The sequence below is a fragment of the Oxyura jamaicensis genome, chromosome 3 (assembly GCF_011077185.1).
Source record: "Oxyura jamaicensis isolate SHBP4307 breed ruddy duck chromosome 3, BPBGC_Ojam_1.0, whole genome shotgun sequence".
Lineage (NCBI taxonomy): Eukaryota > Metazoa > Chordata > Aves > Anseriformes > Anatidae > Oxyura > Oxyura jamaicensis.
In genome coordinates this window covers 67,046,192-67,066,205 of record NC_048895.1, presented here as the reverse complement: position 1 = coordinate 67,066,205, position 20,014 = coordinate 67,046,192, and the positions used below count along the sequence as shown (strand labels likewise).

The following is a 20,014-nucleotide window of genomic DNA, read 5'->3' as shown; positions in this document are numbered from 1 at the left end:
CACAGGCCGGAGCCCACTGCCCTGTGGCTGGGCTACACAGGGGAGTCTGTCGATGCCCAGGTACAGCAAGATCAGGTGGGTCCTAGTGGAAATCTGTGAATTTCTGCCCTGCAGAGGTTCCCTCTGCTTCAGGGAAAACTGCAGGTTTTACCTGTACATCAGTCAGGGGCAGCAGGTGCTTTTCACTTGCCAGAAACAAAGCAGTATGTCTGTATTTGCTCTTCAGCCTGGTACCTGTCGTTGCTTACGTTGGCCTAGTAAATGAAAGTAACCGGGGAAAGAATCACTTTTTAAATGTGCATTTTGTACCTTATTTATTTCATGGAGTCGTTTGAGAAGCCCTTCCCCATTGTATTGTTCGTTACATCTGGATGTTCAGTTCTTATGGGCTGAACAAATTACTCGTGTCGGCTGTGAAGCTGCACAGCTTAACCTTATGCTTCATCGCTAGGAAAAAAGTAATTATGTTGGACATCTCCAGATGTTCTCACTTAAGAAAAATGACACGTCTATATTTTCTTTACAACTCATGATTGAGAGTGCTATGGCCTTTCCAGATCCTACAGAAGCTTCCAAGCAAACTTCTCCATCTTACATTCTGCTGACTTTCATTTCTGCAGAGCCAGAAAGCTTCATCAGCATTAACAGTGTAAGCAGCAGCCACAGGACCACAGGCGCCCTTTCAGGCTCCACAGCCCTTAAGCATGACTGCATGTTGATAGAAGGTCCTGCCACTGCTGTCGTTATCATGACAATCCCAGATCTTGTCAACCCATCAAAGAATATGTAGGCACTGTCCTAAAAACGCTAAAGACTATTGCAGCATAGTCTTCTTCGCAGCAATGGCCCCAAACTGCACAGCCTACATCTTCCAGTAAGTATTGTAGGTTTAAAAAAGAACTGTGCAGTATGTGTTAAACACCTTAGACTTCTTGTTGCTTTCTACCATCCATCTCTGAGGTTCTTTCTCTGGGTCTCATAAAGGTCATATACAATACACCAAGCAGTTATTTTGTCATAAGAGGTGGATATTTGTCATCAGCCTTGGCACCAGATTTCTCCATCTGTCTTTCAGCGTATTGAAAGCACATGCCACTACCATTCTTCAGCTGATGGAGCTATAACTCACCATCTTCCATCAAACTGTCTTAAGAAATATGAAGAAAGCAGACGCAAGAATGCACAAATGTCAATACCATCATGGAAATGTTCCATAGAGGATATCATAGAGAGCTTGGCTTTATGGTTGTTTTCAGACTATCCCATACTAATACTAGTGAGCCTTCTACATTGATCACCAGAGCCTTGCAGTTTGTGAAGAAATAGCCCTGCCTGTGCTGAGCACCAGGATGTACGCATGTATGTGAGTGGGGAGTGAAGAGTTAGTATGTGGCTCTACTTGTCCAACCCCACTAATAACCCTCGCAATGTCCCCTTTTTTTCTGATCTGCAAAGACAGTCAGTATGGGATTGTGATGTCCCTGTCTGTGCACCAAAAAAAAAACATGCAGCATGGCAGTTGAGTTCTGTACCAGATGTCTGACCTTACTGCTTATTTCCAAAGATTGCAGTGCTGTGGGACTGGATAGGGGAAAGGCAAGAGGAACAGTATAATAGAATTGGTGATGGGCAGGCACACTGGTCACACAGGTTTTGCTATAGATCACTTATTGTGGAGTGGGTCTGCAACATATTTCAGCTGTAGACATTCCTGAGGATTTGTTTCATGTCTCAGTAAATTAAGTCCAGTCCTTTTTTTTTTTTTTTTTAATGCTGACTTATTTGTTCCTGATCATAACAAAGGATATACCAATAATCTTAAACATCTGCAAACAAATGTTTTTTATAAAAGCAAATAGACCGTAGGGTACTCCTTTGTTGATTTGAGTTTGTGTATTATTTAAAAATAAATATTTAGAAAATTTAAAATGTTTGCATGACAGTTGCTTATAAATATTAGAAGCAAAACAAAGCATTACAAATGGAAAACTGTATTTATTGTTCATTGTATTAATGCACAAAGTTTATCTGATTTCCTGAAATTAGCAGAATAATATTGTGTTACAGGCACTGCCTTTTTTATCATATATATCAAATTTTGTCAAAGATACTGTTACATTCAGTATAATAATATGCATTTATAAATGCAGGTATGTCTGTCAAACAGACACATTTGCTAGATTTGCCTGGTTATGGCTAAAAACCTGGGTATTTCGGATATCCCACCAAAAGTTATTCAAACATATCTCAAAGTGGGAGATTTGCAAACACTGACAAACTGCTTGTGATAAATCATGGAGGGAAAAATCTTTGAAGCTATACTAAATGTGAACAATAATAAAGACTCCAGGACCAGAACATTTTTCATCTGAATTTAATAGCTTGTTTAAGGAGGCATTAGTATATTCCTTGAAAGGGATATTAATGTTTGGTTATAGCAGGAACTTCCATGGACTGTAAAAGAAGCTGCTTGCAGTGTTTGCCCTGCAGTTGGAAACACCTTTGCCTTTGCACCTCTTATGGACCCATATTATTGCAGAATGATGATACAATTTTTTTTTTATAAGTAATTAGTGAGATGATTGCAGGCTCTGCTCTCACTTTATGCACTTTATGTCCAGTTACTGCATTCAAGAAGGCTGTTTTGCTTCTTAACTTGAAAAAGTTACTTTATGCATTAGCTATAGATGAAGTAGTAGACTTTTGATGGGCTAGAAGGAAAGCAAAAAATTGGTACGAACCCTTTAGATTACTTTCTTGAGAAGGGAGTGTCTGTTCATGTCAGGATAGAAGAAAGAATTGCTTGCAGTTCTAGTCTGTAACATGATAAAAGTTAATTGCTGTAATATACACGATGCCTCACTCCAATCAAGTAAATAAACACACATGTAAACTGAATGGATCTATTAGCATATTTGACATGCTAATGACATTCAAGTGGAGGTTGCATACATTTTGGCTTTGAGGTTGTGAAATTGTAGAGATCATAATGAAGGTTCATAAACTATTACTAGAAGTTGCTTATAATCAAATTATACAAATCACAGAATACTTCTTTGGTTGTTTATTTACATGATGTGTTCTGTTTCATTGGTACTCCTAAAAATATTCCCTGCATCTTGCACTACTCAGGTGCCTAATATTTATAGATATTTCTATTTTAGTATCTAAGTTCCTTACAATTATCTTTGGGTAGATATAGGATGTATTACAGTTAAATTCCAGCTTACTTTAAATGAAAAAATATCTTTAATGAAGCAGTGTAAGCGTAGGCTCAAGAGCTAGCATTTCTGAAGTTGTTTCCAGTGTTTTTAACCAAAAACACAGTACAAAAAGCCAAAGAGCAACCCCCATCGATGCTGAGCTTCTCCAGAAAGTGAAACTCCTCTGTCACCCCTGAATTAGAGCAATCTTGAAATGTATACTACAAACATTTGTGGTTTACCTTAGGGATCAGATTAAGCCAAACTGCAAATATTTGTAGTCCATCTCAAACATTTGGGGAGAATTCTGGCTTGCTTTTTCAAAGATACTAAAGAGCTCGGTCAATTAACTTGTTGGTCAATTAACTTGAGGTTAAAAAAAAATACCTAAATTGTGAGCAGACCTGTCTCTACAGCAAAAAGACTTCAATATAAGGATATGCACAAATAAAACCCCCAAAAAATGTAATTTGCAAAAAAAAAAGGAAAATTTCAGAAAAACTTCACAAGGATCACAGGTCATGTTTGGTACTCAGCAGGTGCTGTGCCACATCACGATTGCCTTTGGCTTTATGAAATGACGTAAGAAAGGGACCTTTAGGGAGAATCAATAAGAAAATACTGAATATTTCTCCCTTTCAATGAAATTAAAAAAAAAAAAAAGTTATTTTGGAAGAAGCATTCAAACTTGTGCTGAGTCCCCTAACACTCTCAGTGCATAGAGGAAGGAAAGAAGTTGCTCGTTCCCCGTACCACCAGGCTCAGATGCGTGTTGGCGTCACATTTTGAGTTTTTGCAGTGCTAGGGACAAACTGGAAACAGTTCAGTCAATAAAATATGCATATGTGTATAAGATGTGTATAAGCAGTTCCTACGGCTTGCATTTTGTAAGGTACACTGACAGGACTATGATGCATTTGTACAAAAATGGCTTTGAGGAGAGCTGGTTACAGTTTCCAGATGAGCCTTGAGTGATGTATTTACATTGCATGGGGAAGAGAGACAGATGTTGGGTGAAACCAAGCCTCACAGACAGGAAAGCAAGTTGAAAAGGAATCATTTGCATCCAAAAGATTTTCAGAGTGGGTTTGTTTTGGTCAAGTCAGACAATGTTTCCTTTGCATTTTGTCTGTCAGAGGATGACAGTGTTCACTCACATGAAGGAGTTCAATAGGAGTAAGGGAGAAGTCAGGGACCCAGATATGCCTAGAAGGTTCATTAAACTGAGCACTCACCCCAGAAAGTAGGATTTAACTGGTAAGTGGAGACCAAGGGAAGGTTACATTTCGAAAGTTGGAGTATATACTGAGAATAGTTTGCTACAGAGACAAGCCCCAAGAAAGCAACCTGCGCAGCCACTGGCATTGTATCTGAGTTTCATGTTGATCCCTGTTATGAGTTTTGCTGGTTTTCCTTTTTTTTTGCAACCATTTCCCATTTTTTAATCAAATACCTAAGCTGCTACTCCTCTGTATTTGAGCTGCTCTGTGTGAAATGCCATCTCACCTCAAGGCGGGGGACACTCAGCAAGCGGTGACTCTAATTACAGAGATACCAGGTTACTGATATCATGCCTAGCCCAGAACGTGGCACAGTTCAAAGGTTTTCATCCACCTTGCATATATTGCCAAGCTTTTTATATGCTTTACAAATGCAAGGGCAAACCCCGTCTTCCCTCTGCAAAGCCATCAGTGTGCAGATGATGTTGGTCTCTGCCTGCAAGCTGTGGAGATGCAGAGGAGAGGAGCTGGCAGCAGTGGGCAGATCGGCACGGGGATGTGCAGGGGGTAGAGGTTTGGAGGAGAATGTAGTGGTTCCCATGCAGTGAACCAGCTGGCCTTTGGCTACCTTGAGGAGAAATATGAGAAATATGTCAAATGGAGGCTTTACCTCTGAGAAGAGATGGGGAGTCTAAGGATTCATTTTCTTTCATTTTTTTTTTTTTCTCTGCAGCTCGTGTTTTTTTCCCCTCAGCTCTGAGATATAGAAGATTATGCACATCTAGATATAGTGTTAGCCCAGCTCCTTCTTTTCCCATCTAATAACTTTTCCATAGGGGAATTACCATAGAAAATAAGTCTGTTTGGAAGTATTTTTTTCAAGTTAAAATGCCAGTTATTTCCCATGTAGTTAATTACTTTGAGAGGTTTTGACTAACTATTTAAGTGGTCCTGGTTTAAAAAGAAAATGTTGTATTCTATTCCTTTTTATTGTCATTACAAAACTTTGTTCATACCAGCAACTTGTATTATAGATACGGTTAAATTGTTTATGTTGCTTTATGTGAACTCTATACCACAACAAAGTTGTTTTACACCAGCTCTTAGTATAAAAAAAGAAAATAATAACACATATTGGTACAACTGCATCCACAGGAGAGAAGTTTAACAAATTGAACCCAGCACGTATAGACCTCATTCCCCTTGATCCTGAAATTCAAAGACATGTTCTCACGTTATAAGAAATTAAGCTAGAGAAAAAGGTCTAAATGTCAGTGGGCAAAAGGACTTTAGCAAATGAAGCCATACATAAAACTACTTGCTGTGTTATTTCATGGCTGAGACATTGCTCTTTCTTTCTGTCTTGCTGTCAGCTGGCCTGATACACTTTTGTTTTGATTAATAGTTGTACCCTTTCTGATCAGATAAACATTGCTGGTCGGCACTTGCTAGGGTCCATGGCGAAAAAAAATTGCCACTGCTGTATGAACGTTTAGGCACAGACATGGTATGGTATAAAATGGAGGAAAAGTCATCTCTCCTCAGGGCTACTGGTGACTGATTTGGCAGCAAGTGTTTCTCAGCCTGTCAGGTGGCATAGCTGTGCCAGCTTCCTATCGCACTGCTCTCAGGACTGCATGAGAAGTGTCTACGAAGAGTGATGGCAAATGATGCAAATGTCTTGAACGGTCTTCAGTATCCCAAGCAATTGTGGAACTCCTGAGTGGAAGTTGTTTTTCTTTTTCTCTTTCTCTTTCCTTCTCTTTCTCTTTTCCTTTTCCTTTTCCTTTTCCTTTTTCTTATTCAGAGCTGCTCCAATCTTTAACACTGTAAATAGCTTATAAAACCAAAGAGCATGCAAGATAATTTGCACCGTGTGAATGAAGATTTACACCAGCACAATCAAAATATTGTAGGATATTTTAGAATTGCCATTTACTGTAAAATTTTATAAAGTGCTTGGCAATAGCAGTCTCTTGCTTGTATATTTTTATGTAGCTGGGTTTTCTCTCAGGGTTACAAGTGGCATCATCATTTTGAACTTTAGGTGAGGCAAAGGCTGACTGAGCTGTGCTGAGGAGGACTGCAGGGACAGGATTTGCAGGGGACAGACATGGCTGGCAGCCCCCACTACCGCTTGAAGAAGGCAGTGGGATGGCACAAGAGCATTCACATCTGTCGGTGGCCTGCTCTGCTGCTAGCTTCTCTAGGGACAAAATTGCTGCTCGTTTTGTAAGGCTTACTTGAGGATCTTCTGGTTCCTTCCCACTGAAGACAGAGTAATGCCATGGACAGATTGACATAATCAAAGGGCTGCTCTTTTTAGATTGTAGGCTTTGTCATTTTCTTGATTTTAAGTCCATAGCTGGGCTATTTCCAGCATCCATGGGCACAACTCTCTCACAAGTCCAAGAGCTTGACTTTTTTATTCGACTTTCCTCTTATTCCACCAGCACCTGAGTGGCATGGTAGGTAATGCAGTGCCATCGGACACTGTAGGTTCATTCTTGTTGTCATCCTTTCTCTCAGTGGGAGGACTATGTTATAAGCCTAAACAGTTCTTAAAAGCCTGACCCTTAGGTGAGAGTTGAGTTTGGACAGGTGTTTACAGAGGAAATTCTCATCCTCATCCCTAATGGATACTGTCATCTTATCGTTGCTGCCTGCCTCATGGACCCCGTAAAATTTGCAGGCTGTCTGGCATGGCTTGCCAGCTTTTCAGGTGCTCTGGTGGGACTTGAAGGTCTTTGACTTTATTGTAGGAACGTGTATGGCAAGCAGCAGAAGGACATTTGGGGAGTGGGTTGTAACTTGACATCCAAACCAGTAACTACGCTGCCAGATAATTATCACTTGTTTTCTGCAATGATTTGTTCTTCCCATGACTCTGTCACAGTGCAGGATTGACTTATGGTTTAGTCAAGATGAATTAAAGGGGATCTGAGCTCTATGCTCCATGCTATGAAGAAAAATACCACACAAAACAAATGGTCCGTCAGACAAAGGAATAGCTCAAGGGACTCCTTGCTTTACAGCCTGTCGGAAGCATCTTGAAACGGCCACAAAGATCGTTTTATTTTCTTTTTATAACTTAATAAAAAATGAACAATGGCTAATTCCTCAAGTGCCTTGGGGATTCTCTTAAATTCTGATATAAAAATGTTAATTTTAAGAAGTGGGAAGTATAAGGCAGGACTATGATACATTTATTGAATAGGGCTGTACAATTAGTATAACTTCACTGCCCATCTTCCTTCTCAGATTTTTAACTGTACGTTTTGAGCACAATATACGCCTCCTTTCTTCACTCTCCTCAAGCCTAAAGGGAACTTCATGCCTTCCTCTGAAGCCCAGTACAGGCAAGTCAAGGGAAAGAGGCCAGCTGAAATTTGTGGGTAGTCTTTTTGCTTCTTAAGGCAGCTTTTATGTAACATGGTGATCGTATGTGTCTTCTGTGCCAGTTTAAGGACACTGGCATTAGCCTTGGGTCTTCAATCAGAAATCAGCAAAGGTAACGTGCAGTAAGGAACTCAGGCTTGGGAAGTTTCAAGTCACATTAACCTGCCATCAAATTGCTATCTGCTTACCTGGAATGGAATATATATTTAAATGATTGTTTAAAAAGTTTCTTTATGATATTTTTGTAAATCATAGATCATATTTTACTCAATAAAACCTTTCTATGTTGTTAGTAATGAGACAAGTATATAAACCCTTGTACGGATGTTTAACTATTCATGGGTACAGCTCTGCCCACAAGCAATGTGGGTAAAGGCTTTTGTGATCGTGCACAGCTGGATCCCAGACAATGTTATGTTGGGCCAAGTCACTGAAGGAAATTTTTGGGATTAAGTCAGTGATGGACAAGTTATAGCTATCGATACAGTGAAATATGATGCATGAAAACAAGTAAGATAAAAGCAAATATTGAACAAAAAGCGGGGGAAGTGTTATTCTGTATGTTCAAAAGAATCTTCAAGTCGTCATCCAGAGAACGTAGATTTGGGAGAAATATTTGTCATGTTGTCATGAAAAACCTTGAAAAGGTATTTACAAGCGTAGTTGAGGAACCACAGGCCTCTTACGTGCTGACCTAGGTGGTAGATTTTTGCAAATTAATGTTCAGAAAACTCCTGTTGCCTTGCTTTCCCTTCCCAAGTGCCTGCTCCCCCACATCCCTGCCTGCACATTTCAGCCCCTTCCTTCTGGTGGTTGCATTATTTGCCTGCCTGTGCTCTCAACCAGAACACTGAACCTAAACTTGGACCCTTTTATGTTTGCTGTGGCTGATCCAAAACAGGTGTGTTCAAAAGATATATTTAATATTTTAGGGAGAGTATTTTAAGACAAGAAATGTGAATGGTGAAGAAAGGAGGAGGCAATGTGAAAAGGTGAATAGATATCAGTGAAGAAATTTCACTAAAAAAAGTATTTCACTACACTAGCTGAAATGTAATCAGTCAGATTAGGACTGGCACCACTATTCAGAAGATACTCTCTGAGGATATTTATCATTAGCACTGCTAGTAATTTGGATTCTCCTTCAGATCATACAATGGGCTACTGAGCATTAATTTTAGGAGTGTAGTAATAATAGAGAAATAACTGCTTAAACCCCCATTAAGTGGAAATGTAATGCCCCCTTCATGAAAAATGTAGCCATTACTTTTATGTTGGCATCTTTTTAACATTATTAAACTGTACGCTAGAGACAGTGATCCCATAAACCACATTTTTCCTGTAGGAGCTGTATGACTTACATGACTGCAGCCCAGTCTGCATTGGAAAGTGTAATGAAAATGTTAAAATGACTGATGCTATAATTAGGTGTGCAAATAGCACCAACAGGAAAACACTGAATAATCTGGCATGGGTGTTTGTGTGTGTATGTATACATACAGTGTATAGTCAGCGGTGTCTTTGGTTAGTTGCATGAAGCCTCTGACATCCTATCAGAAGATTTTCTAATGTAATACTATCATCTAGGTACAAACTTGGATATTGTGTTGAGCTGGGGCCTATATGCAGACTTGCATTTTTTCATTATACAGCAACATACCTAGCCAAAAGAAGAGAACACAGTGGCATTGTGTTTCACAGGGCAGAAATGAAAATAAGTTTGTTCTCCAACAGATATTATTTTTGATTATTTATTTATTTATTTATTTATTTATTTTTGCCTGACTGAATGCACTCCTTTTAAGTCTTGGTAGAGCATTTAAAAGGGCTGCTTCTAGTTCAAACCTGCACATGCAATTATTAAACGGGCAGTGATACACCTCTGTGTTGACCTGAGTTCAGAAGTACACTAACAAGTGACATCAGAAAAGGTGTCTTAAAGCACTCATTTGGATTTCTTTAATGTCATCAGGTGTCAGTTTTTTTTTTTTTTTTTTAATTTTTATTTTGTAGGGGTGATTTTCAGATTGTCAGTCTTTCCTTTCTTTTAAATGAAATGGTTATGCAAAAGCCCTCTTCAAGGTCAGCTGCACAGCAAGTTAGTTCTTCAGGTATGTTCACTTAAATAAGGACAAAAAAGCAAGATACAGCTATAACAATGTTCAAAAAGAGAAGACTATAGTACAGTCAGTCCTTAGAGAAGCAAGTCTGGACTCTAAATGGATCAATCAGTGAATAAAATTACAGCAAGCGCTAGAATTATCAAAGCTGTTACAGGAGTAGCTTGAAAGTCTGATTGAAACTGTGGTCATTGCAGGTTACAGTTTTGAAAATGAGACTCTCTCAGAAATGTTTTTGCAAAGAAACACTTTGCCCCATCACCTGGCTACCACAGGCATCTTTACTGAGAGGATGGTGCTCCTCATCTGAGTCTTGCCCATTCTGGGACTGATATTTACATGCCAGAAGGTAAATGCAAATAAGAGACCATGATTCAAACCAGCTCTTTCCCATGCTCGGAAAGCCCAGTGCTGTGCAAGGTTTTCTTTGGCCTTAACCTGTGTGACTTTACTGAACGTATGGACTCCAAGGTGCAAGGAAGCCAAAGTACAATAAAGCAGGCAGCTGCTGGAAGGAGCTGTGAAACTCAATGCTAGCATTTCTTGTGATTGATCTATAGCAGCTTTTCTGGTCCTAATTAAGCTATTAGATGCTGAGCCAAGCTTGAAATGACATGGAAGTGCTTGCAGCATATGCTGGTGATTGCTCTGTGATTGAAATGGTGATTGAGAAGAAGGTGGGAGGCTGTTCTGTTTTGCCTGGGCTCCTAACCATTTCTACAGCTAATGTGCATTGCAGCCTGGAGCCAAAGGCTTGTACAAAGTCCAGCCCTCAGTCCTTGCAGCATCTTCCCAGATGGGGCTCATCTGCTGTGGCTAGCACTGGTGGATAAGATGTATTGATTTAAGTATTGCCGTGCAGTAAAACACAGAGTAAGGCTTTCATAAAAGTTGGTTACGCTACAGAAGGCACTCAGAACAGTGCCTTCAATAGTCAGGGGAGAGCTGATAGACTGCCATTGGAAATTTTGGATTACATTGATTTTGAGCTCTGGGTGTGTGTGGCGTGAATGCTTTTTTGTTTGTTTGCTTGTTTGTTTGGCAGTGCTTGTTTTCAAGCAGGCTATTACAGAATATCCTAAAACCTATTTCTTTGTTCATGTGCCTGTGCCTGGGGACACTCTAGCATGGTCAGACTTCAGGTTTGCATATACTGGCTTTATGCTTCTCCTCTGCTGTGCGAGCCATCTCAATGCCTTCTGCAACTGACTGCACATCTGCTCATGAAAGAGTTTACAATTAGATAACTCCTCTTCAAGTTACTGGAACATTTGTAGAAATATGTCAGTTGTATTTAAAGTTTTGGAAATAAATTACTCCAATCATTCCTTCAGATTCAGTCAGCACGTTTGATCTATAAAATTACCTTAGTGGATATTACAATATTATCTTACAAAATACATATTTAAACATTCCTGTGGCTTCAGAATTGAATATTTTGCAATTATTCTCTGTGTGAAAATTCTGAGCTTTCAGCCTTTCTCCCCAAATTTAAATGTCTTGACGTTGTCTGGGGAACAAATATGGTTCCTTCTGACTACTTGCAGGTTGTCACAGTTTTTGCCTTATCGTCAAAAGACCTGTGTTAGTTGAGTGTTGAAATGGGGATTTTTTCCAACAGAAAAGTTGGATTTCGTGATCACTAAGGAGCACCGCATCTCCACCTTCAATATTTTTTCCAATATATACACACATTAATGATTTAACAGCTATACTGTGTATGCATGGATGATCTTAAAGTGCACATCTGCACATTCATTGCAGGTGAGTGTAAACTATTACACTTATCTCTGCTACATCTGTAAGTTGTTTATCTGATCGGCAATAATTTTATAACTTATCTTTTTTTTTTTTTTTTTTTTTTTCAACAATCCTGATTTGATAGATCTTTCCTGCTCAGGAAAACACTTAAAAATGGACTTAGCTTTAATCCCTCACTTGAATTTAATTGCAGTGAATACTGCCTGATATTGAAGGTACCTTCCTGAGGACCCATGATTCCGCCATAGACCCAGTATGTTTTGGTGACTTGATACACCTGTGTTAACTAAAGAATGTTTTGTTATTCTTAATGATTTTGTTATTCTTAATGATTTGTAATAGTTATTTGAAAAAAAATAATTAGTAACTGTGCCCACACATGCTGCAAATACTTGAACCTTGTGTACTCAGGACATTTGGTGTATAACCAAGAGTAAATTCTGGTTTTCTAAAGAAAACTTTGTAAAGAATTTTGTAAAGAAAACTTTTTTTCTTTAAACAAACAAGCAAAAAAAGACAGCAGAGACACAGAAAAGTGAATAGCATGTATTAATGGGACATTTGCCAGTGCACGACAGTAACAAATCTTTTACATCTCTCTCCAACCTCTACCAGGATTTCTCTGAATTTTTGGCAGATGCTAGTTGCATATTTTTGGAGCATCCTAGATCAGATGGGTTAGTATGCTGCTGCTTGCTCATCTCTTGAGTCAATGTAATAAAATTACTTATTTTAGAGACTTGCTCTAGCAGATAGCTTTTCAATTTGTCCAACGGCATAAAAATAAACAGTTTAATTCTAGACAGGAAAGCAATCATTCAGTATCTTTGCATGTTAGTAGAACGTGTTCTACAATTTACAACTTGCCATATTTTGACAGAGGTATTTATGGTAATTACTGTAGGGAGGTGATTTTATTATTTTTTTAAAGGTCCTGGTGTACTTGGATTCAAAGGAGATCTTAGCTTTCTTTTTTTAAAAAGGAAAATATCTACAATCCTTACTTTTAAGAAAATTTTGAAAACTTACTAGGAACCTGACAGATTTTTTTGCCCCTATTTAAAAAATAAAATAAAATAAAATCCTTTTTTGTATATTTGGAATTAAGGATTTTACAATAGGGCTCAAATCAACGACCCACAAACTCATCACCAAGCTTTATAAGCTGTCTCCATAAACTGTCTCCTAAATAAATTTTAGCAAATAACATGAAAGATGTAAATACTATAAATTTTATTGTTGCAATATTAAGCTTCTGAAAATTAATGCTAGCCTGAGAAAGCAATGCCAGGCCTTTCATCTTTGAGGAGAATTGCTCAAAAATTCTGTGAAGCTTTATCAGGAAGGTGTCAAATGGTATTTAAGGAGTATCAGTCAATGATCTATGTATAAAGTTATTCTTAAGCATAAATATGTAATTCCTGCTCATCTTTTGTCTTTAGTAGGATTTCTAAGTGTACCGTGTCTAATTGGTTTCATAATTTTTCAGCTGGAGTAATGACCAAATTCTGTATGCAATGACATTCTGAATTTATGTTAGTTTACCCGCATTCTTCATTTCATCCCACACTTCAATGGCTTTTTTATACTGCAACAGCCCTGCTGCCTTCAGGAAATTCTGTTTGTTTCCATGGAGTAACTTTGTACCCCAGCATACCTTTAGAAGGTACTTGAACCCTCTTGAAAGGTACTTAGTGTATAGAAGATCTATCTTTGGCATTAAGGAAAAAAATAATAGTCATAATAGCCATTTCTATCAGTGACCAAAATTGTATTGTGTCAGAATACTTAGCATTTCTATTTAAGTCCCAAGAGCAATTGTTAAAAGGTTCATGGTCATGTTTTCACTCTTCATGTTTTCAGAATAAAGCTTGAAAAATTTAACCATAAAATTTTCAAAAGGTGGAGAAAATAATAATAATAACAGATTGAATATTTTTGTTTAAAGCTTCTTGATTTTTGTAGCCAGTCTTTTGGATTTCAGAGATCTAACTCATAATTTGAATGCTTGGTGTTAGAAATACTGTAGAATAAGAAAACCAATACTGTTACAGTAGCTACTCCATCTCTTGCTCTCTGTTTTACTTAAGATCATTTGCTGACAGGCTTTCCCCATTTCCTTTGCCTTCTTTCTTCTATAGGTTTAAAAAATTACTACATGCATTCCCACAGGTTTCTTTGTATTTCTCCACAATCCCCTGTTGAGAGTCAAGAGCTGTTTATGGCCTAAATGTCAGACGGGTACACGCACACAGACTAGCTAGCTAGCAAGAGATAGATGGCTTTAATGGGATGACACTTTTGTGTGTAGATTTACTTACACGGGAGAGTATATACAAATCTAATTTACAGAATTACTCAGCTGGCAGCAAGCAATAGCTGATAAACGTGCAACAAAAATACTTGACACCAACTAAACAGAATACGCTAATCCACAAAATAAACAACACTCAGGTAAAAGCTTTAATAATCACTGAAAAAAAATTACCAATTACACAGTAATTATTCCAGAGTGCAAATTTAAACCCTGTTGTGACAACTCAGAGGCTTTGGTTATAGACAACTAATGATTTTTTTTTTTTTTTGTGAGGCTGGGAAGTTGTGGCACAACCAAAGGCTTCTGTGCCCTTCAAGTCCTCAAACGATGCTGTCTGCCAGCTCGAGATGTGGTGACTCTCCTAGCTCCAAGAGGGTGGAGCATCATTGAAAGGTGGGTCTCCCTGTGAGGGGGTAGGACAGTTCATGGTGAACCATACTGCACCGGTGACCTTCCAGCTGTGATTACAGGGCATAAGCCAACATCTGGGCTCTGTCAAATGTCTGCTTGCTCCACTGAGTCTCAGAGGGAAAGGGGGAAATCCAGGGCACAAAATGATTTGACAAGAAGTTTGGCAAGCAGGAAGATACAAGCCAACCAAGTCTTCCACTCAGGCATGGAAACATCCATTTGTACCCATGGAAGCTACTTGTGGGCTTTATGAAGAAAAAAGCGGATGTAAGGAAAGTTCTGCAGAGGGGGAGCAGACCAGTTCATTGCACCACCAGAAAGAAGTGCTGTTTCAAAAAAGTAGAACTGAAAATGAGCATGGTCACAAAAGTAACCTTTTAAAGCTCACTGTTTGGGAAAGCAAGAGCTGACAGAAGTATTTATCGTAGCTGAATCTTTTGTAATGTAGATTTAACCCTGACAGACCTTGTGGTTAATTGATTTAGACCTTGAGGAAGACCTCAATTTAGAATCTGCAGTTGTTTCGTATTTCATACAGCTTGTTCGAGGGATGAAACCTGCTTCTGTCAGAGAGTCCTTAATTTTATTTGCTCAGCTTCAGAAAACCAATAAAATCTGCTGTAAAAACAGAATTTGCAAATGAGCTTGGTGAGCTTGGCAGGGTGAGCTTAAAAAAAAAAAAAAAAAAAAAAAAAAAAAAGGTGGGGGGCCCATTTCTTCCTCTCATTCTCTGGCCCTCCCAAGTGGAGCAGAGGACCACAAGTTTTTAGGGCAACTCAGAGCACCACAGTCTGCTGCTGTTGAGTCATCCAGATGCAGGAGTCTGGAGAAAAAAATATATTAGAGTTCAATAATTTATAGTGTGGCTTAGTCATGGCATAGCCAGAGCCACTTGGATACCACAGCAGTGCTGAGGAGCTGGTTGCCTTACTGTCCATGTGGAGCAGAGCCCAGCAGCAGACCTAGGGTTTCCTACCTGGGGTGTGGATGGGCAGGAGGAACTCAACTGAGGTGAGGGTGTGCTGATGGGACAGAGAAGCAGCAGGTGTCTTAGCGGCCAGGCATTCAGCATCTCAAAGTCACAGTAGTGGCCTGTACTGATCTCTGTCCTTGCTTGCACCGAAACGTCAAACATATGCATCACAAGGTCTGGCCTAAGTCTGGTCTCAAAATCCAGTGCAATGCCATACCTATTCCTTTTCCCACATATAAGGATCAAAAATCAGTATGTAAAACGGCAAAGGAGAGGAACCAAGCAATCCTGGGTCAGCGTTCTCATATTCAGGGAATACCAAAAGCAACAGTGATGCAATGAGAAATCTGAGGAATCAAGAACCATTTGAATTAGGTACAAATGGAAGTCTGTTTCTGTTTGATATTTTGTTTCTTATGTAATAATTTTGATAGGTATCATGGTGTGCATATTTGTATGGGGACCATGTGTGCTCACTTTCAACAGCAAAAATGTGTAAAATATATATACACACCATCAGTATTCTCATAGCTAATCAAGTGCAGGTCACATCTTGTTAAGAACTTACTTTGTTGTTGTTGTTGGAAGGTTTTTCATATATCAAAATACTCATGTGCTTTAGACAAACATATGACTGGAAAGAAATTTTCCACAGAATAAATATGTTTATGTCAACAGAAGGCTTAATTCCACTCTTACTGAAGATGATGATAATCTTTCCATTGTGGGAGTCTAAGCAGGATTGGCCCTAGAAAGCTTCAGTTCTCAAATGATCTCTCATTAATGACAATTGATCAAGCAAATTCTCTTATGGAAATACTGGAAGCTCTTGGATTTTGCCCTAAAGAAGTGGGAGCATCCATGCTCCTAGCAGCATGGATAAATTACCACATCCTTCCTTACTACTTTTCCTGTGTATTAGCTACACGCCCAGCTTGTAGGTGTTGAATGAAACCTTCAAATCCTGTTGATTTTGACTCTGGAGATTTGAGAAACTTAAGTATACAAATCAGAGACACAACACTGGAAAGGAAGGAAATAATAAATTTATCAAAAATTAAAATTTGGTTGTAAAATAATTGTTCCTGGATTCAGTTGGAATAATCCACTAGATAATTTCATTTTTGAAATTAAACACAGTGATGTTTAGGTTCAGTAAACTAAACAAGAAGGTAGTATCTCCATTCTGTATTTTTCTGGTGGGCAGGAAATAAGCAGTGAAATACTCAGGCATTGCTCTTTTATGTGTATGATGAGATTTGTCCAAAAGGCTCCTAGCTTTCAAAATACTGCTTTATCTAAACATCTCTGGCCCTTTCACACTGTTCCTGCAAATCCAGTTTTCCACCACCATGCACTGTACATGTCCATCCTTTCTTTGTGACAGCAGGGAAAGAATGGAGCCTAAGCTTTAAAGTAGTTATGTCCTTGGGCAGCAATATCTGGTTAAGAATCTATTGTCTCAAGACAGAGAGTGCTCTAAAGAAGATTGCCCATATCTGTTTCTCTTTTCTATACACATCTAATTCATTTGCCCTGGATGATCCATGAGAGAACTTCTTCTAAGCGAAAGGGGAACACAGTGCTTTGGGGAAGTGTCTCTTCATACAATCTGGGTAAGATATACTGGAGGACATGCTCCGCTTCTGAAAGCAGAGGAGGACTTCAGACACAGTTTATTCTGTTTATTTGTCTTTTCATTAAATGATCATCAAAAAATGAATGGATTTTATGGTAAATGATTGATCTCTTTTGAGGTCTTGATAATCCCTTTAGCTATATCAAATTGGTTTTTGCGATGGTAAATCTAAGTATTTAATTATGAAAAATGAGGAAAGATATTTGATAATATTAGATGCACAGATGAAATGAGTTTCTGGTAGAAACAAATTTTAAAAGACGCTATGTTTGTGAATTGAAACTTGTATTTTCAAAGCTCTGCTTGAGATCACAAGTAAAATCCTTTAATTTCACGTGAAGAATAAGAGCCACAGCTCTGCAACAAGAACTCTGTCATTGATAGCTCTTGGAAAAAAAATGTTTTCAGAGCCTGCGCAGCTCCACTTAATAGTAACTGCTCTTACTTCAAGCCTGCACTTAGATCATCTGCAGACACCTGTACTCCACTTTTGACTGCAGTTAGCTGGGATAAAGAAATTAATTAAGTGGTGCCAAATGCTAAGTTTGTTATGTGCAAGATGTTTCCTGCTGCCTTTCAGTGTAAGCACTGGCTACTTCACGCATTCTGCACCTCTTTTCCAGTTCTCCTGTCTAATACAGGCATATTCTCTACTACAAATTAAGTTCAGGTAAACTTTCACAAAAAAAAAAAAAAGTGTTGCTCTTAATTAAATAATAACCAGAACAAGCATGCACAGCCCTTCCAGAATCACAGTGGCGTGGGAGACCTGTTCTTGTTCATCATTTAAGCAAGGAAGTGGTCCAATTATGGTCATTTTTTATTCTATCCAAGCCACAAGTGAATCTGAGGATGGCAGATGTAAGAGATGGCAACAATGTGCACCGCACCAGCAGAGTGAAGGCCAGACAGAGCAGAACTGGAACAAGCTTGCTGAGCTGCAGAAACTGTTCCTAACAGGGGAGGGTAGCATCTTAGTCACTACTGCAGGGGAGTCTGAGTAGGGTGGGAAAAGACATAACTTCAATTTATTTTCCCTTTGGTAGGAAAATTTCAAGAGTTCACATCCTGTGTTCTTGAATACACATTGCCCAATGGATTCTAGGTTCGTTTTGCAATGCCTTCTTAACTTGGATGTTTTAATCTCTTTTCCTCATCCTCTTCTACCTTTTCTGAAGGCAGTGTGGATATTAGGGTAGATGAAATGGCTGTCTGAGTAGTCCCTGGAAAAAAAAAAGAAAAAAGAAAAGAAAAATGTGTGAGACAGAAGTGTTCAGAGTGAACATTTCTCTGACTCCTGTGAAATTAATCTTCTGTGTCTGCTGGCTTTTTTGGCAGATAGAAAATTAGGACTTGAAATGTAAGGAGATTGCAGACTTAGCACAATACTGTCCATTTATCCAGTGCAATAAGAGTCCAAATCAAAGCGTACTAGAATCTTAGAATCTGGATAGATGTTTCATTACAGTTATGAGATAACTTCATATGGAGGACCAAATTCTCTGTTTGCATAATCTGATGCTTTCCCACTGTTGTCAGATGAGTAATGCTATTTGTACTCTGTATTTGGTCCGTAACTGACGGCCTGGCTTCTGCTTGTGAAAACTAGGAGGAGTCTCTCAGCATCAGTGAAGCTACAGCTGTGCAAAAACAGTATAAGGGGGTGGAGAGCTGCAGCCAGTAATTTTGAACAGACTGGATCAACACTGATGGGTGCAGAAATGGGGGTCAAGAGCTGGCAGAGCAGTACTGAACAAAGAGCAACCCTGTTCTGAGACAGTGCTCTATGTGGGATGGGCAGCCAACATAGTTCTTCATCATCATCACCACCAGAAACTAAAAGTCTAGTCACAAATTTGCTGCAGTTGTTGTGTGGATTGGATTAAATTAAGAACAGGAATTAAGATTGGATTAAATTAAGAACAGAAGCCAAAATTAGCAATTGAAAATATCATGCGTTGCATGTATTTGGGTGTGTATATACTGTCACTTTGTATAGGATGGAAGGATGTGAAGTGACTTTTCAGAATTTGTCTGAAACAAGCATTCATTTGACTACAGCTGCTCAGGGTTTCTTTCCATCTGTAGCTATCTGATTAGACTGTGCTTTTAGTCCATGTGCTGAAAATGACCAGTGTGGTGTTCCAAATTTGGCCAGCTCCTATTGTATTTGGAAAAATTAGTTTTACTTTCTAAATTATAATGAACATGTAATATTTTTTTCCTATACTATGAAAATTATGCTTTTCATAGCGTTGTTGCATTTGTTGTTTATTTACTTCATTTCGTTAGAAGTCAGGGCCCTCCCCCATGCCTGCTTACACACCAGCTCTCCAAAGCAGGCATTTCAACATTGACTGCTGGAGCTTTCTTTGCCAGTGAGATCCTGAAAAGGAATGTCTCTTGGGTGTGCTTTTTTTTTTCTTCTTCTTCCTTTCTTCTGGCTACTCTGAATGCCCGAGTACAATCTGGCTTATCATCAGGATACTTTATCTTGGTGTTGACAACTGCCATCTTCTGTGCTATTGCAAGATTTTCTATGGGGGATGTGGTGAGAAAATTCAGCCGCCTTGGGGAGCGGATGAGGCTCTTGAGTTGCAAGTGTCAAAGCTGCTGTAGATGATACAGGAGACCACCAGGCGGGGGAAGAAAATGGGTCCACTTCCATTGCATGCCTGCAAAGCCCCTGGAAAAAATACCACAGGCGTTTTTAAAGTTTGTTGTGAATAGTGGCAACGTATGTTGGTCATGAATCTCAGGCCCTCAGAGAATATGGGCTTTAGAAATGTAATGATAGCTGTGTTTAAAAGGCAATAAAAACAGATGTAATGCTAAACTGGAAGTAGGGAGGAATTTCTGTCAGAAAGCATATCACAAGCTGACAAGGCCAGGAAAAATAGCTGCTTTAAGAAGAAACTGAAGCAGTGGAGAGGAGCCAAGGTTCTGGATGAGAACAAACATGCTAAAATTT

General features: G+C 38.9%; 1 protein-coding gene across 3 annotated transcripts in view; it reads left to right on the top strand.

The window, feature by feature from the left end:
* SLC35F1 (solute carrier family 35 member F1) overlaps positions 1-20,014 on the top strand; it is a 257,592-nt gene that overhangs the window by 100,761 nt on the left and 136,817 nt on the right. The window contains exon 1 of one of the 3 annotated variants that reach the window (XM_035320596.1): positions 10,654-10,778. The exons of the other annotated variants lie outside the window; for them this stretch is intronic. Within the exon in view, the coding sequence (XP_035176487.1) occupies positions 10,669-10,778 (110 nt within the window). The 5' untranslated portion in view covers positions 10,654-10,668. Of the gene's footprint in view, positions 1-10,653; positions 10,779-20,014 lie in introns of those variants that run through there. 3 annotated transcript variants of the gene reach the window in all.